This window comes from Rhodamnia argentea, chromosome 4 (assembly GCF_020921035.1).
Source record: "Rhodamnia argentea isolate NSW1041297 chromosome 4, ASM2092103v1, whole genome shotgun sequence".
Classification (NCBI taxonomy): Eukaryota; Viridiplantae; Streptophyta; class Magnoliopsida; order Myrtales; family Myrtaceae; genus Rhodamnia; species Rhodamnia argentea.
In genome coordinates, this window is record NC_063153.1 from 29492507 (window position 1) to 29519120 (window position 26614).

At 40.2% G+C, this 26614-nt stretch overlaps 2 protein-coding genes across 2 annotated transcripts in view; both read left to right on the top strand.

The window, feature by feature from the left end:
• LOC115729093 (glutamate receptor 2.1-like) overlaps positions 1-26614 on the top strand; it is a 380267-nt gene that overhangs the window by 280822 nt on the left and 72831 nt on the right. The window lies entirely within an intron of this gene.
• On the top strand, positions 7486-12480 carry LOC115748826 (glutamate receptor 2.8-like). Its single transcript, XM_048277415.1, has 5 exons — positions 7486-7801; positions 9509-10908; positions 11019-11331; positions 11405-11808; positions 11905-12480. Exons 1-5 carry the CDS (start codon positions 7486-7488, stop codon positions 12478-12480), a joined length of 3009 nt encoding a protein of 1002 aa, XP_048133372.1.

Here is a 26614-nt window from a genome sequence, read left to right on the forward strand (position 1 = left end):
CACCGAGCTGGGCCATGGCCAAGATTCTAGGCCGAGTTGGCCGAGAGCCCGGGCCGCGTGCCGGCTCCGTGGGCCAATTTGGCCGAGAATTTTGGCCTATGGGCCGAGAGGATTGGGCCAATTGCTCGAGCCATGTCCCAAGTTTGTGCTTGAAGATTTTCAAGGATCGCCGTGTCTAATCGACTGTAAGTCAACCTCTAATTCTTGGTTAGGTCGTTAATTACATTTGGATTAGTTTAATTAGATTATTAGGTGTTTATGTAGATTAATTAGGGCCGGTTTAGGCTAGAGACTCGGTTTAGGTTAAATGGCCCTAATTAATTGGATTAATTTGATTGAGGCTAGTTTAGACGGAATAAGTGATTAATTGATTGACATTGCTTGATCGCGAGCGAATAATAGGTCAAGAATGAGCATATGACTGATTGATGATTTGGATTTAATTACGTACGATTGGATTGAATGTTTGTCATTCAATTATTGATCTGCGCTCGATTATAATTTATGTGGATGTGATGAAATGCCTTGACGGATGGCTAGTTAAATTGATTGATTGGTTGGAGTTCAATCACTCGATTTATAGATGTGAGGTCGCATAGACAACATATGCATTTGTGTGATTACTCAAGAGTTTTGCTGTGTGAGCATATCGCGTGAGCATTTGACTAAATGCAGATTATAAACCGGCTATTTGCCGAGTATGCTTGAGTGGTCACATGATGGATTATTCCTATCAAGTTCGTACCGTGCCGGTCGTACGGAACTATACGACTTGTCGGATGTACATCAATTCGTGCCATGCCGGCCGTACGGATTACACGGATTCACGGATGCCGATCACGACTTGTGACGGACCGAAGCCCCTACTGGGATTCCTAATAGTGCCGTGTCGTGCCGGTCGTATGAGTCACACGGGCTATCGGATGCCATCGCCGGAAGTAAGGGACGAAGCCTGGTCTCGCTAGTAGACACTACCGGTCGTAGTGTAAAGTCACACCAGTCATGTGCAATTGAGCCGGATGGTCATTAATAATCGGACCACGTGTGGTGTCCGCATGTGTGATTGACGTGACAATCATGGTTGATATGTGTGGTATATTATGTCAAATATTGCATAATGCATGATTTTCACAGAGAGAGCCGCATGTGATTGGAATAAATATATATTATATGTGATTGGCTGTTAGGAATTTGGACGAATCAACGCCTTAGCCGGGCTTAGGCGTTGACTCACCGAGATTTATATCTCACACCATCGTTGTTAAACTATTTTCGGGTTCTAAGTGATGGAGCTAGTAATTCTTGAAAAGCCGATAAGGATAAAAGTGACGTAGCCCTATTTGGAGTAGGTACGAAGTTGATCCTACCTCGTCTTAAAGTATAGGACCAATTAGCGTGTCATTTCGGTTGACACACGACGTGACCGTAAATAAAATCATGTTTTTGAATTAGTGCGTTTTCCTACTTGCCTATCCCTATTTTATATTTTTGTCCGGGAATATTATACGTTTCCGCATGCGTAGTTATTCTCATGGATTGATAGCGTGCCCGGGACGCTATCCTTTTAACCCGAGGGACGAGATGACGGGGATGCCGCGCACTTGAGGATCGGGGCATGACAAGCTTCATAAAAGCCACAACTTAGTCTAGAAATTATCCACAACATTTTGTATTTTGTTTGACAAATGATTCATTTAGTCTGTCCCTTCAATGACTTTTTTCGTGTCACGTCAATCGTAATAGAATTCAATGGAAGAGATTAGAAAATACATTGAGAATCAAATAGTTCGTATATATATACCAAGTGCTACAGTGCTGAAGTAACTCATGTCATACTCTCGGGAAAAGCTCGAGCAACCTTCAACAAAAGGGCACTTGTACTCGAAACCGACATAGGGTCTCCTTGCTTGTCCGAATCGTTGCCGCAAATTGTGAATATTAAGACACCAAAATCTGCATACATAACCAAACTATTTAAGATGATGGATTTTGCGCGAGGATAGGGAGCCCTAGCCAAGTCAAGGTCGTGAAGAAACGTTGAAAAAAGCAAGCCCAAAGATTTGGGGCCAAAAGCGATTAGCGGTGACCATTGAATAAGTTTCTTTAGCTTGAGTTGGGTACTATGGGATTATGTGTTCTCTAACTGTAAATATAATTTATGCTTTCTTCTTTTGATGAATTGATTCATTGAGAAAATTGTTATGCGAGTCTGTGTGTTTGCGGGCTCCAGCTGTTGTTTATGAATTTTGCGTTTTTCTAGATTAGTGTTGTCAACCATGTTTGCTGGCGTCGGCGTAGGATGCAATAATAGTTCAAATATGTACTTTTCAATGAAGCAAACTTAACACATTGACAAATTCAATAACCATCTAATAAATAAATCTTCGATTAACAATCTCATATCGCTAGTTAAAATGGCTTATTTTTATTTTACTGATGAAGGCTAGTAAAATATCAAAAGGAAAAATAGGACATAAGAAGTTTTCAGTGTACCACACTATCTTCTTGGCTTAGCTTTATTGCTACTGTTATAAAATAATTTGTGAGTTGGCGCCAATCTTGTAATTATCAAACAATACTGTCATTTTCGAATCCTATATTAACGACACAAATAGACTTTCTCGTATTCTTGCGCCTTTTCCTAGAATTCAAATATGAAAGAGATGAAAGAGACATGGAACAAGCTCGGATACCTACTTGACATGACCCTTCAAGTATAACTCAAACATTACAACCTCGAGTCGACTTGGTGTACACTAAAAGAAATTTCCTAGTGAATTAATTATTCCATTGCTTGTAATTAGCTGATTAAACTAATCTTGGAAATTTCACGGTATTTACTAGCATACACGCGCAGCCAATATGACATTGTGTGGCTCCTATGCGTCGAAACTTGTCGCTTAAGTATTGAATCTCCACTAAATAAGAAATTCAAGTTGCCAAGCTGGAGACTAGGAAAGGCTTTAACTCGACGGAGATACTTGCAAACCAAATTGGTTTGTTGTCAGTTTGAATTTCAATTCCGTCGGATGCTTGATTTGGCGAGATTTAAATAAATGAATCATGGCCCATGTTCCAGTCAGATACTATATTGTTTATTTATCTTTCTTATTTTTATTTATTTATTTTTTATTGTTGGTTGGTCTCAATTTTCTGGTTGACCTTCATAAAAGATGCAAATCTTCTGTGAAATTACTCGCAACACTTTTATTATTATTATTATTTCTGCCAAATGACTCCGATAGTCGGCCCATTCGACGAATTTTCGTGCCACATAAATCGGCATAGAATCCGATGGATGACATCAGGGAAATGCATTTGAGTTCAAATAATGCGTCCACGTTGCGTGGAGAAAGATTTGAGGGCATGGCTTACGGAGGGAGAACCATTTAAGTAGAGCTAATTAATTTCAAAGTCAATATTCAAAATCACGCAATATCAGTACGTAATCACCAATGGCTTGCAAGCAACTCTGACGTGATGCTTTTGTCTGCATCAAATGAGTCAACGGATGGAGAGAATCCACACTCCCCTCGGAAATATTTTGAAAATCTCATTGCTAATTTGTTGGACGACCTCATCAACGGTTGCTATTCAGATGTGGGATCGGACTCAGGCTATGTCCCAGTAGTTTATTGCACCTGTGCGTCAACTCCAATTGTTACGTATCATTCATAATTCGTCTTGAACGTAAGAGGGGTTGTTGAACTATCCAAATCAGAGAATTTTACCTCAAGGTATAAGCATTTGCTTGGAAACTCGCAAGAAATTAGGTACAAGCATCTCAAGCCCATCAGAAATATGGTATGGTTTAGCGTACCTATTGAAGGTACTACCGGACAAGGCCTTCGGTTATGCGGTGATTAATTTAACGCTCAAATTAAATATTGCCCTGGGTGTGATTATCATGTTGAATTGGTCAAGGTCAACGGGGTGGACAAACACCAATTTCCACATTTTATTAAGGATGTACCCCTTCCCATTAAAAAAAATTAAAAAAAAATACCAAAACTCTGGATCTTCCTTCTAGTGCGGAGTTATTAGGATTAGCTGTAGGTGTCTGGCATATGAAATTCCTTTTAATCTACAAAGATAAAGAAAAGTTGCGGTGCGATTCATAGATCATGTATACCAATATCATCCGATCTACTCATTATTTGAGTTTTGCTATGGTACTCACACTATCAACGGTATAGATGAGCTTGTTCTGCATGCTGTATCTGACCATGTAGTATTTTTGCCCCTAAGAAAAAATTACTGCTTAGTTTTCGAGACATAATCAATGATTTAGATGGTCTTAATCTATGTAGTTGTATACGTACTTGCTATGTGAGACCACAGTTTAGCGGTTTGAAAGCAAAAACGGCGCCGAAGGTTTTCTTGAGCATCCAAACCAAACGGCTATGTAGGGGGAGAAGTGTCAAAAAAGTCCTAAACCTATTGTATTAGTGTCAATTCAGTCCTAAATTTTTTTTTGGTGCCAGTTCAATCATAAACCTTTTGCATTGGTGCCAATTAAGTCCTAAACCTTTTATCAGTGCTAATTTAGTCTTAAACTTTCTGTATTGTTGCCAATTCAGTTCTAAATATTTTACATTTATACCAATTGTGTTAATCCGATCAATTTTGATCGAAAATCACCGACGTGGACATCAATAGTCCTACGTGGCACGGTTGGCGCTAACGGGGATTTTTTTAATATTTTTAATATTTTAAATAATTTTTAAAGCATTTTTTGGTTTTTTTTTCAAATTATTTTTTAAAATTATTTACAATGTCAAAAAGATATTTAAAAAAAATCCACCTTAGCGCCAACCGTGCTACATAGGATAATTGACGTCCATGCCAGTGATTTCCAATCACAATTGGTCGGATTAACTCAATTGGCAAAAATACAAAATTTTTGGAGCTAAATTGTCACTATTGTAAAAGGTTTAAGAATGAATTAGTACTAATAAAAGGTTTAGGACTTAATTGGTACCAATACAAAAGGTTTAGGAATGAATTGATACTAAAAAAAGGTTTAAGACTGAATTAGCATTAATGCAATAGGTTTAGGACTTTTTTGACACTTTTCCTTCTATGTAGGTCATAAATTGTTGATCTAGAAGGTTTCGACAAAGCCTGTAATGCCAATATGAAGAACCAAATGGCTGAGTTTGATTCGGCTTTGGCAATGAGCCTTGGGGAAAATGCAAGAGCCCTTACATAAGGGGAAAATTGTGTTTGATAGAAAATCCTTCATAAAACAACTTTGGGTGAACTAGTATTTGGTAAAAAAAAAATTGTGAATGACTTTGGCTGGGATTTTTCCTTTTTTACTAAAAATAAATCAAACGCTTTGTCGGCTTCAGCTTAGTGCCCAAGCCGCTGATGGTGTCAACCAAGGTAGCACGACCTCGGGTGACCCCCGATGAGGGCTGAGCAACCTAGGTGAGGAGATTCATGCAACGAAGCAAGGGCCATCTGGGTTCATGCGACACCATCACTTGGGGTTGTGCGACCGTTGGTCGAGGTCACAAGACCTCGGGCGACCCTCATTGATTGTCGCCCGGGCGGTCATGCAACACCGGTATACATGATCTATGAACCGCCCCTTGGGAATGGTTGTCAAATACTTCAAATTTTTTTCATGGGGCTTTGGTGCCCCAAGGCCTTTCAAAATGCTTAACCAAGCATACCCTTGAATTTGGACATAGCAAATCTTTATGGCTAAGACATATGAAGTTATTTTAGGTCTCAATATCCAATTTTTTTTTCTTGATTTCAATTACTTGTCTACTTTTAGACTTGGATGTCTGCATATTTTCGGTCAATTTGGTATTATGTTTTAATTTTGTTTGTTATTCACTTATTAGGGTCATCTACGATTTCTGTAAGATAAATGCTCTTGACCTCTTCTTCCACAGGAAAAGAGATGCCAATGAGGCAATAATCTCTTCCGGCTGTATGACATACGATTTGGAAAATGTACCCAAACATAAGTTTTAAATTTAATAAATTGCCACAAATTTAGTCGCAAACTTTTCAGTTTGGCCAATTTATTCCTAAACTTTTTATAATGACACCAATTCAATCCATGCAACCAATATAAGCCAAAAATCGCTAATGTGGATGCCAACAGTCCCGCATGGCACAGACAGCGCTGACGTGGCCACTTTTTTCTGATAAATTTGTTGAATTTTTCTGCTTCTTTTTTCCTTTCCCTTCTCTTTTAGCTAGTGGCCGGTCGCCGGCCACAGACCATGGCCTGCAAGAGTTGCCCTTCCCTAGGCAAGACCGGACCTTGCCGACCTTGGCTTGTGTCGCCGGCCATCGGCAAAAGAAAAAGGAAAGGAAAAAGATAAAAAGATAAATAAAAGCTAAAAAATATTTTAAAACCGATTAAAAAAATGTCTAAGTCAATGCCAACCGTGCCACGTAAGGCCTCCGGCATCCAAGTCAATGATTTTCTGGTTAAAAATTGGCTGGATGGATTGAATTGGTACCAATATAAAAATGTTTAGAAATAAATTAGTCAAATTGAAATGCTTATAATTGAATTGGTATTAATGCAATAGGCTTAAGACTTTTTGATACTTTGCCGCATTTAGTATGAGAGGTTACTCTTTTGGTTTATGCGACAAAGAAGCAAGAGCAGGGAAACGAGGTTGATAAAGGACTGAAAGGAAAATCTGGAATTACCATGTTAGACATGAGCAAAAATCCAAGTAGTTTATCGTATTAACCAAAATTTAATGAATCAATCTTATGTTTGTGGACGTAGGCACAGAAGTTATAAAAAAACATGTCAAGTTACGCCTTGTTTTAGCTGTCACGTACTTCTCATTTAAGTTGAGAAGGTAATTTCTTCTTCTTCTTCTACCTCCTCCTCCTCCTCTTCTTCTTCTTTGTGCACAATCATGTTGTACCTTCGACGGGCTTTCTTGGATTAAGTCCATCCCAAGCAGTTTCTAATCCAAGGCTGGAACTAGACATCTCGTAAGAAATCACTAGATAATGTATTCCCATATACATCAGAACGGAGATCTCACTTTTTTAATCTTGAGTTCGAGCTGTTCCAGCAATAGCGGAAAGGAACCAAATATGGAAAAGACAACGCTGGGGTTAAATAATTTTTGGGATTCTTAATCCTAAATTTGATATCATTACTACCGGAGGTTATCTCTTGACATGGTACGTAAGCCCAGATGGATCCCGCCCGTGTCGAGCATTCGTTTAATGGAAGTTTCCACGCCTTTTCGCCCCGCCCGTGTCGAGCATTCGTTTAATGGAAGTTTCCACGCCTTTTCGTCCTTTCCGAAGCTCTTCCCCATTATAAATACATCGTGGAGATCATCATATGCACCAAGTCTCTCTCTCTCTCTCTCTCTCTACATCGTGGAGATCATCATATGCACCAAGTCTCTCTCTCTCTCTCTCTCTCTCTCTCTCTCTCTCTCTCTCTCTCTATACCACGCTTGCCTTTACCCAAAACCCTGTCGAATGACTCCTTCAAGAAGTTCGTTCGATGCTGAAAAGCTCCTCTTTTTGGCTCTCTCCTTTTTCGTAATCGTTGAGACCTTCAGAGGTGGCCCTCACGCCGCAATGGCACAAAGCAGTAACAACAACAACAATGTGACAACGATCCCGGTTAACGTTGGGGTGGTTCTTGATCTGGATAAGTGGGAGGGTCAAATGGAATTGAGCTGTATTAACATGTCTCTCTCTGACTTTTATACCTCAAACCCTTCCTACAAGACTAGGCTCGTCCTCAACGTGAGAAACTCCAAACGAGATGAGGTTGATGCTGCTGCTGCAGGTCCTCTCTCTCTCTCTCTCTCTCTCTCTCTCTCTCTCTCTCTCTCTCTCTCGTATTGCCTGGTCATTATGCTTGTCCAGAACTATATGGCACATCAGTTTTTCAGTTTACACTTATCTACTTCTGCCGATCGTGTTGAAGTTTCTTTTCATGAAACTATTCTTTCTACCAATTTTATGGGGTTAATCTCTGCTTGAACTTGGAAGTGATTTAATTTTAGGTCAATACTCATATGCTCGTAGAGGATAAAGTATTTTATGCAGCTGTTTGTGTGACGAAGACAAAACCAATTATGGTTCAAAATGGCGTGCAATAGAATAATTAACTATCAAAACCATGTCTTCATCTAAAAGCCTAATATTTTAGAATAATTGACAGTGATTTAAAAAAAAAAATTCTTACATGATATTGGAGCAGGAAATCCCGAGTTTAAATATTTCCAGGCCCCATTTACCTCTCCAATTAAATATTTCCATGCTTAATACTAGGTAAAAAGACCAGACTAAGCGTGAGGAGAAGTGATTAAATAATTAATTATTAATCAACACTTTCATTTAAAAATTTAAAATTTTAGAACAGTTGGCAGTAATTCCACAAAATCTCATATTGGCCAATCATCCAAAAAATTTCGGCTTCTATATAATTGAAATATGCAAAGAGTTCTTAGTTGAAATTTCCGAAGAGACGAGAATATTATGTGTGTTCCCTTAATATGCATTCTCGTAGCAGAAATTGTCCAATCCCCAGTTTCCAAAGCCTCCAGGAAGAAATGAGCAAGGGTATCGAGGAATTATCTGTCAGCAATCTATGTTCACCGTCTTAGCCGACAAGACCCTTTTTCTCTCCATTTCAAAGTTGATGAATGCATTATTTTCAGAGGGGGATTTCATCATTGTGAGAAAGAAGTCCTTGTCATCTTCTAATAGAATCAAACAATTCATAAAGTTTGTAGTCAAGATACAATTTGATCTATTTCACACTAGAAAGAAGTCCATATCATCTTTGGGTACCAAACTATAACAGCCAGACACAGATATTTATTTCACTGTCACGCCAAACGGATAATCTCAAATGTATTAAACTTCTTCCTGGGGTTTTGTTTTTTGTATTTTAAGGGTGCAGCACAATTCAAATCATATTATATAATTTAAGGACTATGTAGACCGAACTCATCTCGATAATGAGAGTCCTACCATGACACTCGCATGATTATTGGTTGAGATGATAGTTATCAACAGTATAGTCATTCATTTCAGTGACAATGGCCGATAGAAAATTTCAAATTCTTTCTTTGGGAAAATAGGTACGTGGTACATATCTCTACATAATGAGGCTGATTTTTTTTTTCCCTCATTTAAGCCAAACATTATGGTTAACAAAGCGGTGTTGAGTTGAGTCAGCGTTTAATTATTTCCATGGAATTTTTCTGTTAATCATTGTGAAATTAAACAACTGAGGTTTCGATTTCAACCAAATAATTGCCAACTCATGAAAGCTGTTTAATATGGAAGCTGAGAGCTTGATAAATAATATGTAACATCACAAAGATTTGACCTCTCAGAGTCAACCTAACAATGAAGAAGAATCAACTTGAATCAAAGGCGACAGCCCCCGGGTTGATTCATGTTCGGTTCCCTTCTCTATATTTCTGCTTGAGATGATATTGAGTACGGGTGCTTTCCCAACTTCAAACTCCTTTGTATCAAGTCTATGCCTTTTCGAATAAGAATTTCCATTATCTCAGTCTTTTCTGGTTCACCATTGCAGCACTTGATTTGATAAATAATAAGCAAGTCCAAGCCATAATAGGCCCTGGAAGCTCAGCACAAGCAGACTTCATCATTGACCTTGGCAACAGATCTCACGTGCCCATCATCTCCTTTTCTGCTACTAGTCCTTCCCTCAGTTCGATTCGAAGTCCATACTTCATTCGAGCCACGCAGAATGACTCGTCCCAAGTGAATGCCATAAGTGCAGTCGTCCAAGCTTTTGGCTGGAAAGAGGCAGTCCTCATATATGTCGACAACGAGTTTGGACAAGGCATCATACCTTCTCTTACTGACGCTTTGGAAGAAGTCAATGCCCGAGTGCCCTATAGGAGCGTTATTCGTCCTTCGGCCCCGGACGATCAAATCCTAGAGGAACTCTACAAGTTAATGACGATGCAAACGAGGGTCTTCATCGTGCACATGTCACCTACCCTTGGTTCTCGGCTATTTGCCAAAGCAAAAGAGGTGGGAATGATGAGCAGAGGTTATGTGTGGATCTTGACTAATGGTATCACTGACCTATTGAATTTGGTGGATTCATCCGTTGTCGCTAGTTCGATGCAAGGAGTATTAGGCATCAAGACTTATGTCCCGGACACACCAAACCTAGACAACTTCATGGTTCGATGGAAGATGAAATTCCAGCAAGACAATCCATCTATCCTTAATCCTACGTTGAACATTTTCGGATACTGGGCTTATGATGCTACTCGAGCTCTCGCAATAGCCGTCGAGGAAATAGGTGCGATGAATTTTACTTTTCGCATGGTGAATTCCTTGATAGATGCAACGGATCTCAACTCTCTTGGGGTCTCTCAGAATGGGCAAAAACTTCTCCAAGGACTAGCCAATATGACATTAGCAGGCCTCACTGGTAATTTTAGCCTTGTCAATGGACAGCTAGAGTCGTCAGCGTTCCAAATCATTAATATCAATGGAAATGCAGCAAGAGGCATTGGGTTTTGGACGCCAGAAAGTGGGCTGCTAAGTGATTTGAATTCAATCAACACAAGCAAATATTCCACTTTGAAAAGTAATCTCGGATCTATAATATGGCCAGGAGATTCGACCTCTATACCTAAGGGATGGGAGATTCCCACGAATGGGAAGAAATTGAAAATCTTAGTTCCCGTGAAATATGGCTTCAAGGAATTCGTAACGGTGATTCAAGATCCTAGCACAAACACATCCCAAGTCACTGGCTATTGTATCGAAATATTCAAAGCCGTGGTAGAAAAATTGCCGTATGCTGTGCCTTATGACCTTATTCCATTTGCCTTGCCTAATGGAACTAGCGCTGGCAGTTACGACGACATGATCGATCAAGTAATTTACCAGGTGAGATATCTCATTGCAGGTGCTTGATTTTATTGCATTTAGATGTTGAAACTAACTATGCTATCGCGGGGTTGACAAAGAAAACATTTCCCTTCCTTTTGTTGGAGCAGAATTATGATGCGTTGGTGGGAGATACGACAATCATCGCGAACAGATCTTTGTATGTGGACTTCACCTTACCATACACCGAATCGGGAGTTGCGATGCTCGTGCCATACAAGGACAACAAGAGCAAGAATGCTTGGGTTTTCTTGAAGCCACTCACTTGGGACCTTTGGTTAACAACAGGATGCTTCTTTGTGTTTATTGCATTGGTCGTGTGGATTCTCGAACATCGAATTAACGAAGATTTCAGGGGTCCAGCAGCGCATCAAGTTGGCACGAGCTTCTGGTTTTCGTTTTCAACCATGGTTTTTGCACAAAGTAATCATCCTTCACTTTAATAGATCAAACGTTCTTGCAGAATTTTTGTGCTTACCCTTAATTTGGATTGCAGGGGAGAGTGTATTTAGCAACCTAGCGAGATTTGTTGTGGTCGTGTGGGTATTCGTGGTACTTATACTAACACAAAGTTATACGGCAAGCTTGAGCTCTCTTTTAGTGGTGCAAAATCTTCAACCAACTGTGGCTGATGTGAATCAGCTCCTAAAGAGCGGAGAAAGAGTGGGATACCTAGATGGCTCTTTCGTACATGAAATGCTAAAGCAAATGAAGTTTGACCATTCCAGACTTGTACCTTATCACTCTGCTGAAGAATGCGATGCGCTTCTTTCAAATGGAAGCGCAAAGGGCGGGATCGCAGCAGCATTCGATGAAGTGCCAAACATTAAACTTGTTCTTTCTCAATATTGCAATAAATATACCATGATCCGGACATCTAACACCGCTGGATTTGGCTTTGTAAGTTCTTAATCTCCCAACTTCTTCTAATTTCTAGGATTAATCGTTATGTCTTCGATTGAAAAATCTCATGTCTTGCTTCTTTTTGTATTACAGGTTTTCCCAAAAGGGTCTCCGCTAGTACCGGACATTTCACGAGCAATCCTTAATGTAACTGAAGGGCCTGAAATGATGGAAATCGAAAATGCATGGCTTACATCGAAAACCAACTGCCTGGATTCGACTACCTCAGTTTCTTCCAACAGCTTGGGTCTTGACAGTTTTGTTGGCCTATTCTTGATTGCTGGAGCAGCTGCAGTTTTCGCTCTCCTCATTTTCATAGTCTTGTTCGTCACAAGAAATTGGCATGATGTAGCAAGTTCTTCAGATTCACTGTGGGGGAAAATTGTCGCATTGGGAAGAAGATTTCACCAAAGAGACCTCAATTCCCATACTTTTAAGAAAGGCAGATTCAGAGATAGAAGTAGGGTTGATGGTGCCAATGAGATTGGAGCCGTTGAAATTATAGAAAACACCGACTTTCCCCATAGTCCATCCAGCCAAATTGACACGGATTTAACCAATGAGCAAGGCACACCGTCTGCAGAACAGCGACTTCCTAATCAGGTGGAAGAAGGGTGCCCCGAGGTAGTGATAAACGTCGAGCTTACCAGTGTAAATTTGGAGAGGTAAATGCCTCAATAACCATAGATACTAAACTTTGATACTTTACTAGTTGAACTCTGTACTATTAGATGACCAAATCTTCCTCCTCATTCTCTTCTCATGTAAAGGCTGCCCTCGATACTGCTTATTGCTTAATCACAGATGCTGTAATGTACGATAGATGCTTTTCAAATCATTTTCTGGGGACATTATATGCACGTATTAGTGTTGTTTTTCAAAGAACAGAAGGAGAATTGATAGCAAAAGCTGCATTTTTTGTAGCAAAACTCCATTGTGCAGCGAGACAGAATGTATTGGAAGGGAACTTCTCAGTTTATTCAGAAAACTAAAAAATTTCTTAAATACAGACTCAAGCTTTTCCATAAACTCACGTTGCCCACTAACTAACAGATTGCTTGCTCCACAAAATCAGCAACAAACTAACAGAACATGCAGCTAAACACTCCTACAAAATAGGACTGACCAAGTAAAACAAGAATAGCTAACTCCTAGAGAACAGGACATTAGCAAACTGACTCAATAGAAAATAGATAGTGCAGCCTTGATACATCAACACTTAGCTTCTCTTATCCTATGATGTATTGCCACGAAAAATGTTCATTGGTATATTTACATAATGTTCTGCAAAGTGTTTGAATTTAGTAACAAATGCCGATTTCTTATGTTTTGATAACCCTCAAAGCCTATTCTACTAGGCTTTCTCATTCCATACATACAAAAGAATTATACACGACCAACATTAAGCAAGTGCAAAAGGATGAAACAATCTATTTTGGAAAGATTACGACATGTGCGATATTAGTTTGTAACCTAACAGATCGAATTATGGAAATCCATAAGCTGAGCACTCTATATCAAATAGGGGGAAAGTGGATTGAGGTTGGAAATCACCCTTGGATCCGTATCATCTCAAATCATTTGCTTTCCTTTATAGATGTTGATTCTCTTCTGAAGAAAAGAAAGACAGCTTTTTCACCCAGGGGACAAAAGCTTGGGATATAATAGTCTAACTCATACATTTTGCCCAATCTCAGTCCAAGCCATTATTCAGATTCATGTTCCAAACTCCATTTGGGTCGACGAACTGATTTGGCAGCCAACTAATGATGGACAAATACGGTGAAATCTGGCCACAAGCTCATCAACTCACGCACAGAAAATGGCAACAACTTGGAGATTTGGAACAAATCCTGTAATGCTAGAGTTCATGAGAAGTACAAAATGATGTTATGGATGGTAGCAGCTAAACTGGTTGGATTGCTTCGTATTGCAGACCCGTCTTGCCCGTTGTAATGTTACTTGGAAGAAAAATTGAGTCCATTTGTGTACAGCATGCCCCTTAGCCTGGGTTTTGTGGAGACAGAACCATGGGGCATCATGTCATCTGCTTGAAACTTGAGGTCAGCGGAAGAGAGGGTGCACTAGAATGTGTCCTTACAGGGATTCAATCTTTAAAGTTAAGATTCCTCCAAATCCTTCCCAGGCGGTTAAGCCTCATATGACATTTTATATAATTTTCCAACATGTACAGAGAGAGATAGGGTCCTGATAATAGTGGAAGCTAGTCATCGCAGGGAAAGGACGTAATTCTGACTTCCCCCGTTAGATCAGGAGCTGAAGTTTAATGTAGATGGTGCTCGGAAGAATAATAAAGGGGCCATTGGTATTATTGCACGATCAGCTAGAGGCTCAGTTGGCCAAGCATGGACAAGAAACGGAAGATGGAATTCGCCGGTTTTGGGAATGAAATCTGCGGCCCTTCTCTGCGCCTGCGAATCTATGCTCAGTCCCTCGGCATTTACTATCCGGCTTTTGAAAGTGATTACAAGATTTTTGATGCCATCCAAGAAAAGGGTAATTTTTTTCATTGGGGTATTCATCTTTTCGTCTTGGCTACTTACTCTCTATTTTGCAGCAACCGTGGACGGAGTTTGTCGTGGAACCATAGACCTCAAAATAGTGCTGCTCATGAGCTTGCAAAATGGACACTTCGTCACATATGAACTATTTCCTTTTTCCTCAACATGTTCTTTCCCAGAATTTTCCTATGAAAGAGAAGGCCGCAGGACAAGGACAAGCTCAGGACAGGACTGAGCGATAGCTCTGTCTCGTGACAATGTCGCTGCCTAGAATTGGAAGATTAAACTAATACATTAGAAGTTTCACGGTAATCTCCGGCAGATGTGCACCGCGAATATGACATATTAGTGAGAAATATGCTTATTGTCCCATTAATTTTGGAGATCAAATTACTGCTAAAATAGACGTTAAAGACTTCAATTGGGATCGAAGCAAACATTATTTGAAAATATGGACAAGAAGAAGATCAAGTTGTTGAAGGACAAGCAAAATTTCGGTATAAAATCGATCTTGTGACTATGTGAGATTTTCTCGAGTTATCTTGAAGTTCAAATCTAGAATGTTAATTTCGATCCGGATGAAGTTGATGGATTCAACTATCAAGTATTGTACAATGGGTGGTCGAGCCTCCTCAAACTGAAGGAGGATGACAAGCAGAAACAACTTGCCTGAATCAAGTTTCTCCAAGTGGAAGGGACGGAGTCGGGCGCATATTTCTAAACATTATTTCAGTTTTTAGTGATTTCCATATTTATATAGTTAAGATTTAATAGGTTGGATTTTATTATTAGTTAAAATTTCCTCAGGGTTTGTTAAGACAGATAGATTTCGTTATCTTGTAATTTAATTTTTCTCCTTTGGTGAATAAGTAATTGAGAGAATTTGTTATGCTGCTACTCAAGTTTGTGTGTTTGCGCTTGCAAGCCGTGTTTGCAAATTTGGCAGTTTTCAAGATTTGTTTTGACACCCATTTTTTATTCGTCCGTATAGCATGCTATACTAGTTCAAATATGTACTTGTAATGAAGCAACATTAAATAATAGTAAAAAATTCTATAACCATCTCATATGTAACTCTTTACGGATCAATTTCATATCTCCGACCAAAAGGGAAAATTACCAAAAAAGTTCTCTTTTTTTTTAACAAAAAACATACTACTCTTATCCATAATCCAAAGGATAACATATGAGTCTCCACTATCTAAGCACAACAAAGACCAGAGGTATCGAGGTGGCTTTAAGAGCCAATTCGAGTTGAGGAATCAGTGTGATGGGCCTTAACCATCCAATAGGCAGCTTGGTTAGCGGAATGATGACAATGGGCCGGAGATACCCGTTCAAGTTGGTTAAGCAGGACTTTATAGTCGTTGATAATTGAGAACACAGTCCACGAGCTTTCTTCCTGGCCCATCACCCACCGTACGACAATGAGGCAATCGATCTCTAATGCCACTTTTGGATCTAGAGGATCGAAGACTCAGAAACTTCTAGCTTCTCTTTCACTTCGTACTTTCATGAGAAACTCCTGATCATCTCGCATGGCTAGGGTTTCCGCTACACAGGCAGAAGACACTCGAAACTTCCTCGCAAAGCCAGATACAAGCATCCCAAAGGCATCATGGAGGATTCCAGCAGCTACGGCATCCCCTGATTCGCGGCACCATGACGCATGTACGGTCAGTTTTTAGACTCCCCTTATTCGGCAAACACTAGTGAGCAGGTAAGGGATTCTTCCCAACTGGTCTACTCTTTACGCTTGGGTTCCATCTCTTGTACAGCTTAAAAGAGCTAATTGCTTCATCGACAATGGTCCAGGGCTGAGGTCTTTGCTTTTGTGTGACGACCCCCACCGTTATTCTTTTTCTAATTACATCTAATTAACTAATTCAATTACCAGGGCTCTCTCTCTCTCTTCTTAGAGTTGCCTAAGGAACCTTAGATATTAGTTCCATTGATTTCTTAACTATAAGATGCTTTACTTAATTCCAGTTTAATTCCTTATTTTCTGCCAACCTTTATTCTTAAACATAGAGGACTAGCTACCCTATCTACTTAGCAGACATAGCAACTTCCAAGACATTTACAAACATTCTTAATATTATATAAGGGTGGTTCTCCTATTTCATCACTTAATATTCCTCAGCTAAGCTTAGCTTTCCTATTCTACTTTACAACGAAAGTTTAGGAAAGCCATACATGTCAAAATTCCTCATATACCCATAGCACTTTACCTTCTAATCTATCTTCTACACCAAAAATTGTTGGAGCCTATCTAATCATTCACGATGATCACTATCCCGCTAGATCAACTACTAGTATGGGGTGGGATTACCCTAGCTCCACAAAGTGATCCCTTTTAAGTCATTGCACCGCCTTGAGGTCCGGATGAGCCATGGATATTGAGATTTTGCAAGAAACCTCCCGTCATCCCATTTCGCGTTTGTTCATACCATGAGACAAACTCAATAGGTATTTGATATGCCAGTACCACATCAATCCATACGGTCATAGTGATACGGACATAGGTGATGCCGGTTTCCACATCAATTATAGTTGGCGAAGGTGAGTCATACAAGTAGCATACCCAAATAGTGAATCTCATGGAAACTCCATTTTCTTTCCCGAAAAATAATAGGGTGAGCAAATAGGTAAATGAAATTTCTAGGCCTAAGATAGGAATATCAAAATGATACCCAATCCAGCGGTGAAAAAGAAAACTTTTAGCATGTAGCTATCTTGTAATTCATTTCAAGAACATGTCATGTATCAGCCGTTGAATCAATTTCATGTAACCATAAAATGCAACAATCCATTTACTTTTCTTTTTACTTTTTGGGCATCATTTCCCCGGGGTTATAACGGGACTTTCTATATAGGGCAACGTCGTCACTACAAGTGTACAATGGCAGTTTAGTTTAATCACTTGATAAACGATGTCTATACCATGGCCTCAAGTAAACTCTCGGCGGATGACGGCACTCACTTTCGTTATCGTGAGCAACAGCCACTTTAAAAATACGTCGTACCCTCGAGAGCCTAACCCGTAGCTTTTCGAGCTAACGGAGGCGATCATCGTCTTTTAATGCCATTCGCAAACTTGCACACGCATGTGCTAGTTATTATCTTTTCATGTTACCCATGATGCGAAACGTCGAAACGAAGGCAAGATGAGGGTTTAATCGAATCATTTCCGATCCAACAAACCAATCCAGTGGAACTCGAAATTGAATCCGACATTGGAACCACCATAGACCGGGGTAATCAGCCTCGGTTTGCATCCGGCCGAGCCGAACCGAATTGGTGTGGTCCGGAATCATTCCCGACCCACCCGGTTCCGCCCAATGCAACAAACCGGTTCTGTTCGAGCCGGATTGGACCTGTTCCAGCACCCGACCAGGTTTAGGATCGGTCCATTCCCGGTCCGATTTGCCTTGACAATTCCCACTCCACCTTCTATTGTTCCTCGCTCGGCGTTCTCGACTTTCCCCATGCAAGTTTAACCAAAATAACGTGTCATTAATGCCATAAGACTCATGTACACATGCAATCATATAATAATGCAACACTAAATCAAGTAGTAAACCGATATTATCGTATTAGATCTAGAAATCTCATTTACCTATTTACCGTTTCTTGCTTTAATAAAACCAAACGATAACAGGGGAAAGGCGGCGGAATGAAGATAACGACGGGCAATGTGGCGAATTGGTGGCATGTCGACGGTGGGGCTCGAATGGTGTGCACAGCGATAAAAAGGTGCAACTATGAGGGAGCGAAGGAGAGATAAAGGATGGCATGGAGGAGAGATAAAGAGGAGAATACGTGAGGGAGAGAGGGAGAGATAGAGTGGTTGGCCAGAGGAGGTAGAGGAAGAAGTAAGTTTACATTAGTTTCAAGTGGAGGGGAACCATCCCCGTTTATAGTGATAGCCTAGCTTCTTCCTCAAGTTTCATCATTAATTAAGTCTTTCTATTAATGTGAAATGCATTTATTAAATCTTGACTTTTCCTAACTTCTTTTCCAAGTTTAATTAATGAACTTACTTCTCATTGGTCCACTTGTTTAAGCTAGTTATTTTAGGTTTTAGAGTAGCTACTAATCATTTTTCCGTTAGCCCACTTGTTCTCTAGGTCCTAGGATAGGCTCTTGGCAATTTCCTATTGATTTAAATGTTCAAGAAGCTTTAATAATCTTAATTACAATCTTAATTAACTAGTTTAGTAAGTAAATCAAGTTAATTATCTCTAAATTAATGTTAACTAATTAAAGAAGATTAGCGAGTTTCAGAATATGGCTAACCTCCGGCAAGGCATGATGGTCGTCGGCGCCGCCCTTGGGGCGCCACTCCATGCTCATGCCGTCCCTCATGGTAGCGTGGGCCGGCGGTTGTTTTGCGTCGGTGAGCCGGCCATCGTGCCATGGTTCGGCCTCGCTTCAATCATACATTGCCATGCCGTAGCTAACTAAATGTTTCTCATTCTTAATCCATCACTTTCATTTTATCCATCCTTGTTTTATTTTGTAATTCTATGTTGTTTATCCATATGAATTCCTAAGAAAGCATCTCCAATCAATTATTAATGACACTTCGTTTTACTATACTTAAGAGTATCTTGACTTTATTAATTTTATTAATGTAATTTCACTTATTGTAATTAAGAATGTATTTATTATTTTCTACTTCCTTTTCAATTTTCTTTGTTAACAACTTGTTCATCAAGTTTCTCTTATAATATGAACACATTTATGGCATTTGACTTTTCTAACTTACTTTCCAAGTTACATTAATGAGCTTGCCTCTTATTGGTCCATTTGTTTAGGCTAATTATCCTAGGTTCATTGAATAGCCACTTATTGTTATTCAATCGGTCTATTTGTATGCTTAATTAATGAATCTTATTTAATGCATGAAAGTGACATTGATCTTATCCCTAAGAACATCCATGACATTTGGCTTTTCTAACTTATTTTTCAAGTTTCATTGATGAGCTTGCTTCCTAATGGTCCATTTATTTAGGCTATTATCCTAGATCTCCAGAGTAGCCACTTATCCTTATTTAATTGGTCTATTTATATAGTTAATTAATGAACCTCATTTAATACATGAAAATGACATTGATCTTATCCTTTAAAAAATTGACTTATTATTGACTTAGCATTGACTTAACATCGACTTCATCCTTTTCTTTAGAAAATTAATTTATCATTGACCTAGCATTGACCGCATTCTTATCATTTAGAAAATTGACTTACTATTAGTTTAATTAACTTAACATTGACTTATTTGATTTACAAATGTCAATTCATAAGCTACGTCTTCGTATTATATCTTTCTAATACCATTTTCTGAAAAAAAAAAAATCCCTAAATGAGTCAACCAATCGTTTCCTTATGAAACATCAAAATAACTCCCGTAGAATTTTTAAATAACTTTCTCGAAGAACTTCTCAAAGGATATATCAATAGGGTCTATTTTATTTCTAATTATGAAAATTTGGGATGTCACATTTTGAGAGACCCTTTTCATATAGCCCATAGTATCTTGACTAAAATCAACGGCGAAGGAGGGGCTTCTGACGGTGGGAGGTTCACACTAAAAGAGAGGTTGTCCACTATCCACTTCTCTATTCTCGAAATTTTGATAAGTGATGTGATGAAATTTAGTCTTTTGTCCGACCAAACCCTTTTTGTCCATTCACACAGCAAGAGAAGATGTTACGGTGTTTCCAAGGCACCGCCGCAAAGGGGACACAGGGGATTAGGGGCCATCTTCCTCATGAAGAGGTTGTCTTTAGTCGACAGAGTGTTGTTACAAGCACTCTAAAGAAAGAAACATACTTTGGATAGGTTTGGATCTGCCATAGGTTAGTCCATAAATTCATGAGGGGTTATAAGATGTGGAAGCCTGTGCCATAGAAACCTTGTCATCTGCCGAATGGATCCGTTGTGTCCCGCTTTCACACGTAGGCTCCTTGCCTGTTCCCGGTCTACACTAGGCAGTCCTCTTAGGGATTTTGGATGAGTGGAATTGCCATAATTTCCTATTCAATTTCCTCGTTGAAAAGCTCCGTTATTAGATGGGAGCATTATTCGTGTGTCTCCTGGTTAATTAAGCCCGCAACCAGCCGAGGTTTTGAGTGGTTCATTGGACCTTTGAATTTACCGGAGGGGAACTACTTGTCCACTCTAATCTTTATCCTTCTACCATTACCCACTACCCATTTAATCTCAAGTTCAATTGCATTTCTTCTTGCTAGTAGACTTTGCCACAACAAGATGGGCGGTGACCTTTCTTGACTCGCCAAACATCACCCTCGTGACATTCCGTATCTTGGGACCAATTCGGTCATAGGTAACAGGCTAGCTTATGGCTTGAAGTCACGAAACAACCAGGGGTTGGGTAGTGCACCAACCACAAGAATCGGTTTGTCAACGAGTCGCGACTTCGCCATGTACTCGACCATGCATTGTCTATAATCGACCATGTATGGCTTTTGCCCGACTATGCACACAGTTAGGTATCGATCGTGTGACGGTCGTGGGTTAGGCATGGATCAACTTTGAACCGAACACGGATCAACGCGAACGAACACGGATCAACTTTATCCGATCACATATCGATTATGGGTCAACCATGGATCCGATTACATCCAACCATGGATTGAATCATGAATCGATCGCGAACTAGCTATGGACCGACTCATATACGAGCCGTAGACCCGTAAAGGAATCGAATTTCGCGAGAACCCCATACCAACCACACTTCGGTCATGGATTGATCACCCTTGGTCATGTGTCAACTGCGAACCAAGACAAGCCAATCCCGCATCAATCACAAGTTGGTCATGAGAGGCTGTGATCGATTGTGTTCAAGTAAACGCTCGGTCAAGGATCGGGTGATTCCGGCCTTGAACCAAGCAGAGCACGGTGGCACTCGACCCCAGTAGAGATAGAACACGTGCCCGGACTCGTTAGGCACATGCCCCGCCACACTCGGTGATGTGCCAACTACACCCTCAACTTTGGTTCGATCGTGAGCCGGCCATGCCCGATGAAGAGAGTTTGGCCCGACCCTCGACCCGAATAGTACCTATGATTGTGGTATGATCACGGAGATTCCTCATCCAATAATGGCACGCTTGCATCATCCTTGTCTCATTATCGTTGCATCAAACGAGAAAGATATTTCTAAAGCACGAATTTCGAGAAAAATATTTATAAATCTTTGAATAGTCAAAACACGACTTTCGAGAAAGATATTTCTGAATCTATGAATAGTCAAAGCATAACTTTCGAGAAAAATATTTATGAAGCACGTCTTTCAAGAAAGATATTTTTAAATCTTTGAATAGTTAAAGAATGACTTTTGAGAAAGATATTTTTAAATCTTTGAATAGTCAAAGCACGACTTTCCGGAAAGATATTTCTAAATCTTTGAATAGTCAAAGCATGATCTTCGGAAAATATATTTATCAAAGTATGATTTTCGAGGCGGGTGGCTTGGGGAAGAAGCTAAAGAAGGCTATAAATAGCCAAGAACCCTCACCATTTTTCTCATCCTCTCTCACACCTTATTCTTTTCCCTCTCCACTCACTCTCTCTCCTCATTCTCTTTCCTTTAGGTTTTTTTTTTTCTACTAACCAAGGTAAGTAGACTTCTAGTCCTTTGATAGGATGATTGATGCTCGTGCTTGAATTACATACTTACATGAGAATGGTTGTATGTAGTGGTGAGGTTATAGATATGATATGATTATAGCCTCATCCAAGGGCGAGAGGGCACTACTTGATTGTAGCGCCCGCTATGGAACGGGCCAAGCGGAATGATGGAGGAGCCTTCTCGGGCCAAGGATGGGTTACCCTACAAGGTATGCCTCGGTAAATGCATATCGAGATGTCCCCTGAAGTAAAGACGGGCGGGCCCATAAGAGTACGAGACATTACGGATACATGAGGATTGCACGCATGCTATAACGCACCATGGAGGCCTAGAGTTGCTTAATGTGCTCTTGTTACTATTGGTTATATCTGTCATTTGATTGCTTGATACGTAGATTTGGCACAGAGCCAGCCTCCTACCTTAGGCCTAGGGGTTTTACTTATTGAGATTAATTCTCATTCCGTTATTTTTCAAACTTGTAGGGATGGACACGGCACCCCGTCCACGTTTTGGTTTGGTTATGTTTTTTGAAATGACCTACACCGATGTCGTGGATGTAGAAATAAATGTCACCTACCGCCGCTATCCGATAACCGCATACATAGAGGAGGGACTCGACACTTGGGTCCCGCACAAGTGCATTGCGTGGTTCATGTGGCTCGATGGCGACTTTATCGGTCCAATCCGTGGCTTTGATGGACCACCAGGCTTTGCTAGTGGAGGTTGGTCCTACATTATAGGAACCCACACCTAAGAGGCCATGTAAAAGGAGGGGAGCCAATTTTGTCGCCCTAACCACGCTAATGGAGCTACGCACCCCTTTACCTTAGCCTTATTCGGATAATATGTACTAAATTTTAAAATAATGAATACGGCATGTACATGTGACTTGCAAATGAAATGTAAATTTTCCATGATGTATGGTGTTTCCTCTTGTTGTGTGATATTTGTTGGATGTTTCGTAGGGATACACTTCATCATGTAAATAAGAAAAATAATAGATAAAGAAACGGGTCGAAACGAGGACAACATGCCGGGGATGTCATTTGTCCTCCCCCGCGATGCCGAGGGCGTTACTGCCGTTTTTGGTATGAGAGCGGGGTTTATACCTGGAGTGATAAGGTGCGCTAGAGTCATGAGTTAGATGATTAGGAAACACCAAATGCATTTGATTGTTGATTGCTTGTTTTTGTTTTGTTTAGTACTAACGCTTAGATATGATGTAGAAACTCCCTATCTTAGTTAGCTATTTGATCGTAGGACATTATGAGCACCCGAGGTAAGTCCACATAGGATCCCCTACTAGGCTGAATTCTGTCGCCTTTAGCTCATAGCAAGAGGCTCATGGAACAACAGGCACAACAACAAGCGGTGAATGCCTCCAATAATGCTATCAAGGTATGCATCAAAACTTATTGAGGAACTTGTAACCAAAGCAAAGCAGTTCCAGGATGGGTTACGACACGACATTCAAAACTAAGTGATGCCATTGAATCTTAGAGACGACAATGAGCTGCATGCATGAACTCGGAAGATAGAAAGGTATATGATGGAACATGCGGCGGTCATGGCCAACCAGGACCGATCCTATTCCCAAAAGGTATGCCATGATAAGAGGAATAAAGGAAAACAACCCTTTGCTTCAAGTAAGAAGAGAAGAGGATTAAGGATCGTTCAAGGCAAAGCTTATTGGTATTGTAGAAGAGAACACGAAAATCTCCATGTAGGGTTCGAATGGGAGCTTGCTTCAAGTGTGGGCAACAAGGCCACCCGATGAAGGACTATCCACACCAGCAGCAAACAAAGCCACGGCCGCAAGCAACGATGCAGCAAGGAACTTCCCAACAACCGCCTGCTCAAGTGTGAGTTTATGCCATTACTCAAGAAAAAGTAGAAAATTCCAAGACTGGTGTAATAGGTATGGTCTTTATAAATGGTCATGCAGCACATGTATTTCATACTAGTGCTACTCAATTCATTTATATCCAAGCGGTTTGTGAAATTGGTTGGTTTAGAAGCTAGGCCGCTTGAGAAATTTTTGAATGTTTCTACTCCATTGAAGAAGGAGATATTGTCTACGTTAATTTGCAAGGAGTGTAGAATTGGCATAAGTGGTCGAAAGGAAATAGTGAATTTAATCATCCTAGATATGTATGACTTTGACGTTATCGTCGGAATGGACTGTCTCTATAAGCAACGAGCCAGCATGGATTGCTATCGAAAGGTGATTCACTTTAATCTGCTTGAGTCTCCTAGCTATGAATTTTTCGGGAATAGTGAAGGACTCTCGACGCTCGTGATCTGCACAATTGAGGCAACCCAACTTCTAAAGAAAGGTCATTAAGGGTATACAGCCACGGTGGAAGATAAATTGCAAGAAGAGTTAAAATTGGAAGATATTCCGGCTGTACGAGAATTTCTAAATGTCTTTCCAAAGGGATTACCAAGGTTGCCTCCAAAAAGAGAGATTGAGTTCACTATTGAATTAGCTCCTGGTACGGAGCCTATCTCTAAAGCTCCCTACCGGATGACCTTGTTTGAACTCAAGGAATTGAAGGTATAACTAAAGAGTTACTTGACAAGGGTTTCATCCGTCCAAGCACGTCACCGTGGGCTGCACCAGTCCTATTCATAAAGAAGAAGGATGGGACATTATGTCTTTGTATCGACTATCGGCAATTAAATCTGGTTACTATTAAAAATTAGTACTCACCGCCGAGAATCGATGATTTGTTCGATCAACTTCAAGGAATGTCGGTGTTCTCGAAAATAGACTTACGATCGGGATATCATCAATTAAGGATCAAACGAGAAGATATTCCAAAGACGGCCTTCGGAACTTGATATGGTCATTATGAGTTGATAGTAATGCCGTTCGGATTAACTAATGAGCCAGCAGCCTTCATGGATTTGATGAATAGGGTATTCAAACCATTCCTTGATCACTTTGTCATCGTATTCATCAATGATATATTGGTGTACTCGAAGAATGCAAAAGAACATGCATAGTACTTGAGGATAGCGTTACGGACGCTTAGAGAACATAAGTTGTATGTCAATTTCAACATGTACGAATTCCAGTTGAATCGCGTGGTGTTCTTAGGCCACGTGGTGTCGGGTGAAGGTTTATCCATGGATCTAGCCAAGGTAGAAGCCATCGTAAATTGGCCAAGACCCACGACGGTAATGGAAGTTCGCGGTTTCTTAGGCTTGGCGGGATACTACGGAAGATTTGTTGAACGTTTTTCTAGTATTGCCACCCCTTTGGCACAACCGATGAAGAAAGACGCCAAGTTCAAGTGGACTGAGAAGTGTGAAAAGAGTTTCCAAGAACTTAAACGAAAGTTGACGATTGCGCCGGTTTTAACAAAACCTTCGGGTATAGGCGGGTTCGTAGTTTACGGTGATGCTTCTCACAATGGACTTAGCTGCGTTTTGATGCAGTATGGTAGAGTGGTAGCTTATTCATCAAGACAACTTAAGCCATATGAGCTCAATTATCCAATTTATGACTTGAAGCTCGCCGCAATTATTTTCGCCTAGAAAATTTGGAGACATTACCTCTACGAAGAAAGGTTTAAAATCTACATTGACCATCAGAGTCTCAAATATTTATTTTCTCGGAAAGAATTGAACATGCGGCAAAGGTGGTGGATGAAATTACTTAAATACTATGATTGTGATATTATATACTATCCCAAGAAAGCAAACGGGGTTGCCGACGCTCTTAGTCGCAAATCTGTCATTGTAACATTGATGGTTAAGAAGTGGACTTTACTTGCCAAAGCTCGAGACTTAGAAGTTAAGCTCGAAGAAGGGAATCTAGACGAATTGTTTGCCATCCTACGGATTGAATCGAAAGTATGGTAAAGAATTAAAACCTTGCAACCGATGGATATAGAGTTGATGAAAACTCAAAAAAGGGCCGAAAAAGGAAAAGAGCCCAATTTTCAAGTGGCGGATGACGGCACACTCACATTTCTTGGACTTTTATGTGTGCCTAATGACGAAAAACTCAAAGAGGAGATCTTATCAGAAGCCCACCACAATTATTATAGTATTCATCCGGGGAGTACCAAGATGTATCGAAACCTCCCTCAATATTATTAGTGGAGCGGCATGAAAACGGATATAGCAAAGCACGTTGCCAAGTATCTAACGTGCCAACAAGTAAAAGCTCAACATTGCAAACCAAGAGGATTGTTGAAGCCATCAAAAATACCAGAGTGGAAGTGGGAGCATGTCACCATTGATTTTTTTTTTAGACTTCCAAGAACACAAAAAGGAAATGACTCAATATAGGTGATAATTGATTGATTGATGAAATTCACGCACTTTTTACCGATGCGGAAGGATTACTCATTGGATAAGCACACTGACTTATACGTTAAGCGGATAATTCGCTTACATGGAATCCTGGTCATGATTACCTCTGACCGCGGCCCTAAGTTTACTGCAACTTTCTGACAAAGTCTTCAAGTATCATTAGGAACAAAGCTCCAATTTAGCATCGTGTATCACCCGCAAAGCGACGGTCAGTTAGAGAGAACCATCCAAACTTTAGAAGATATGCTACGAGCCTATGTCATCAATTTTAAAGGAAGTTGAGATGATCATCTTT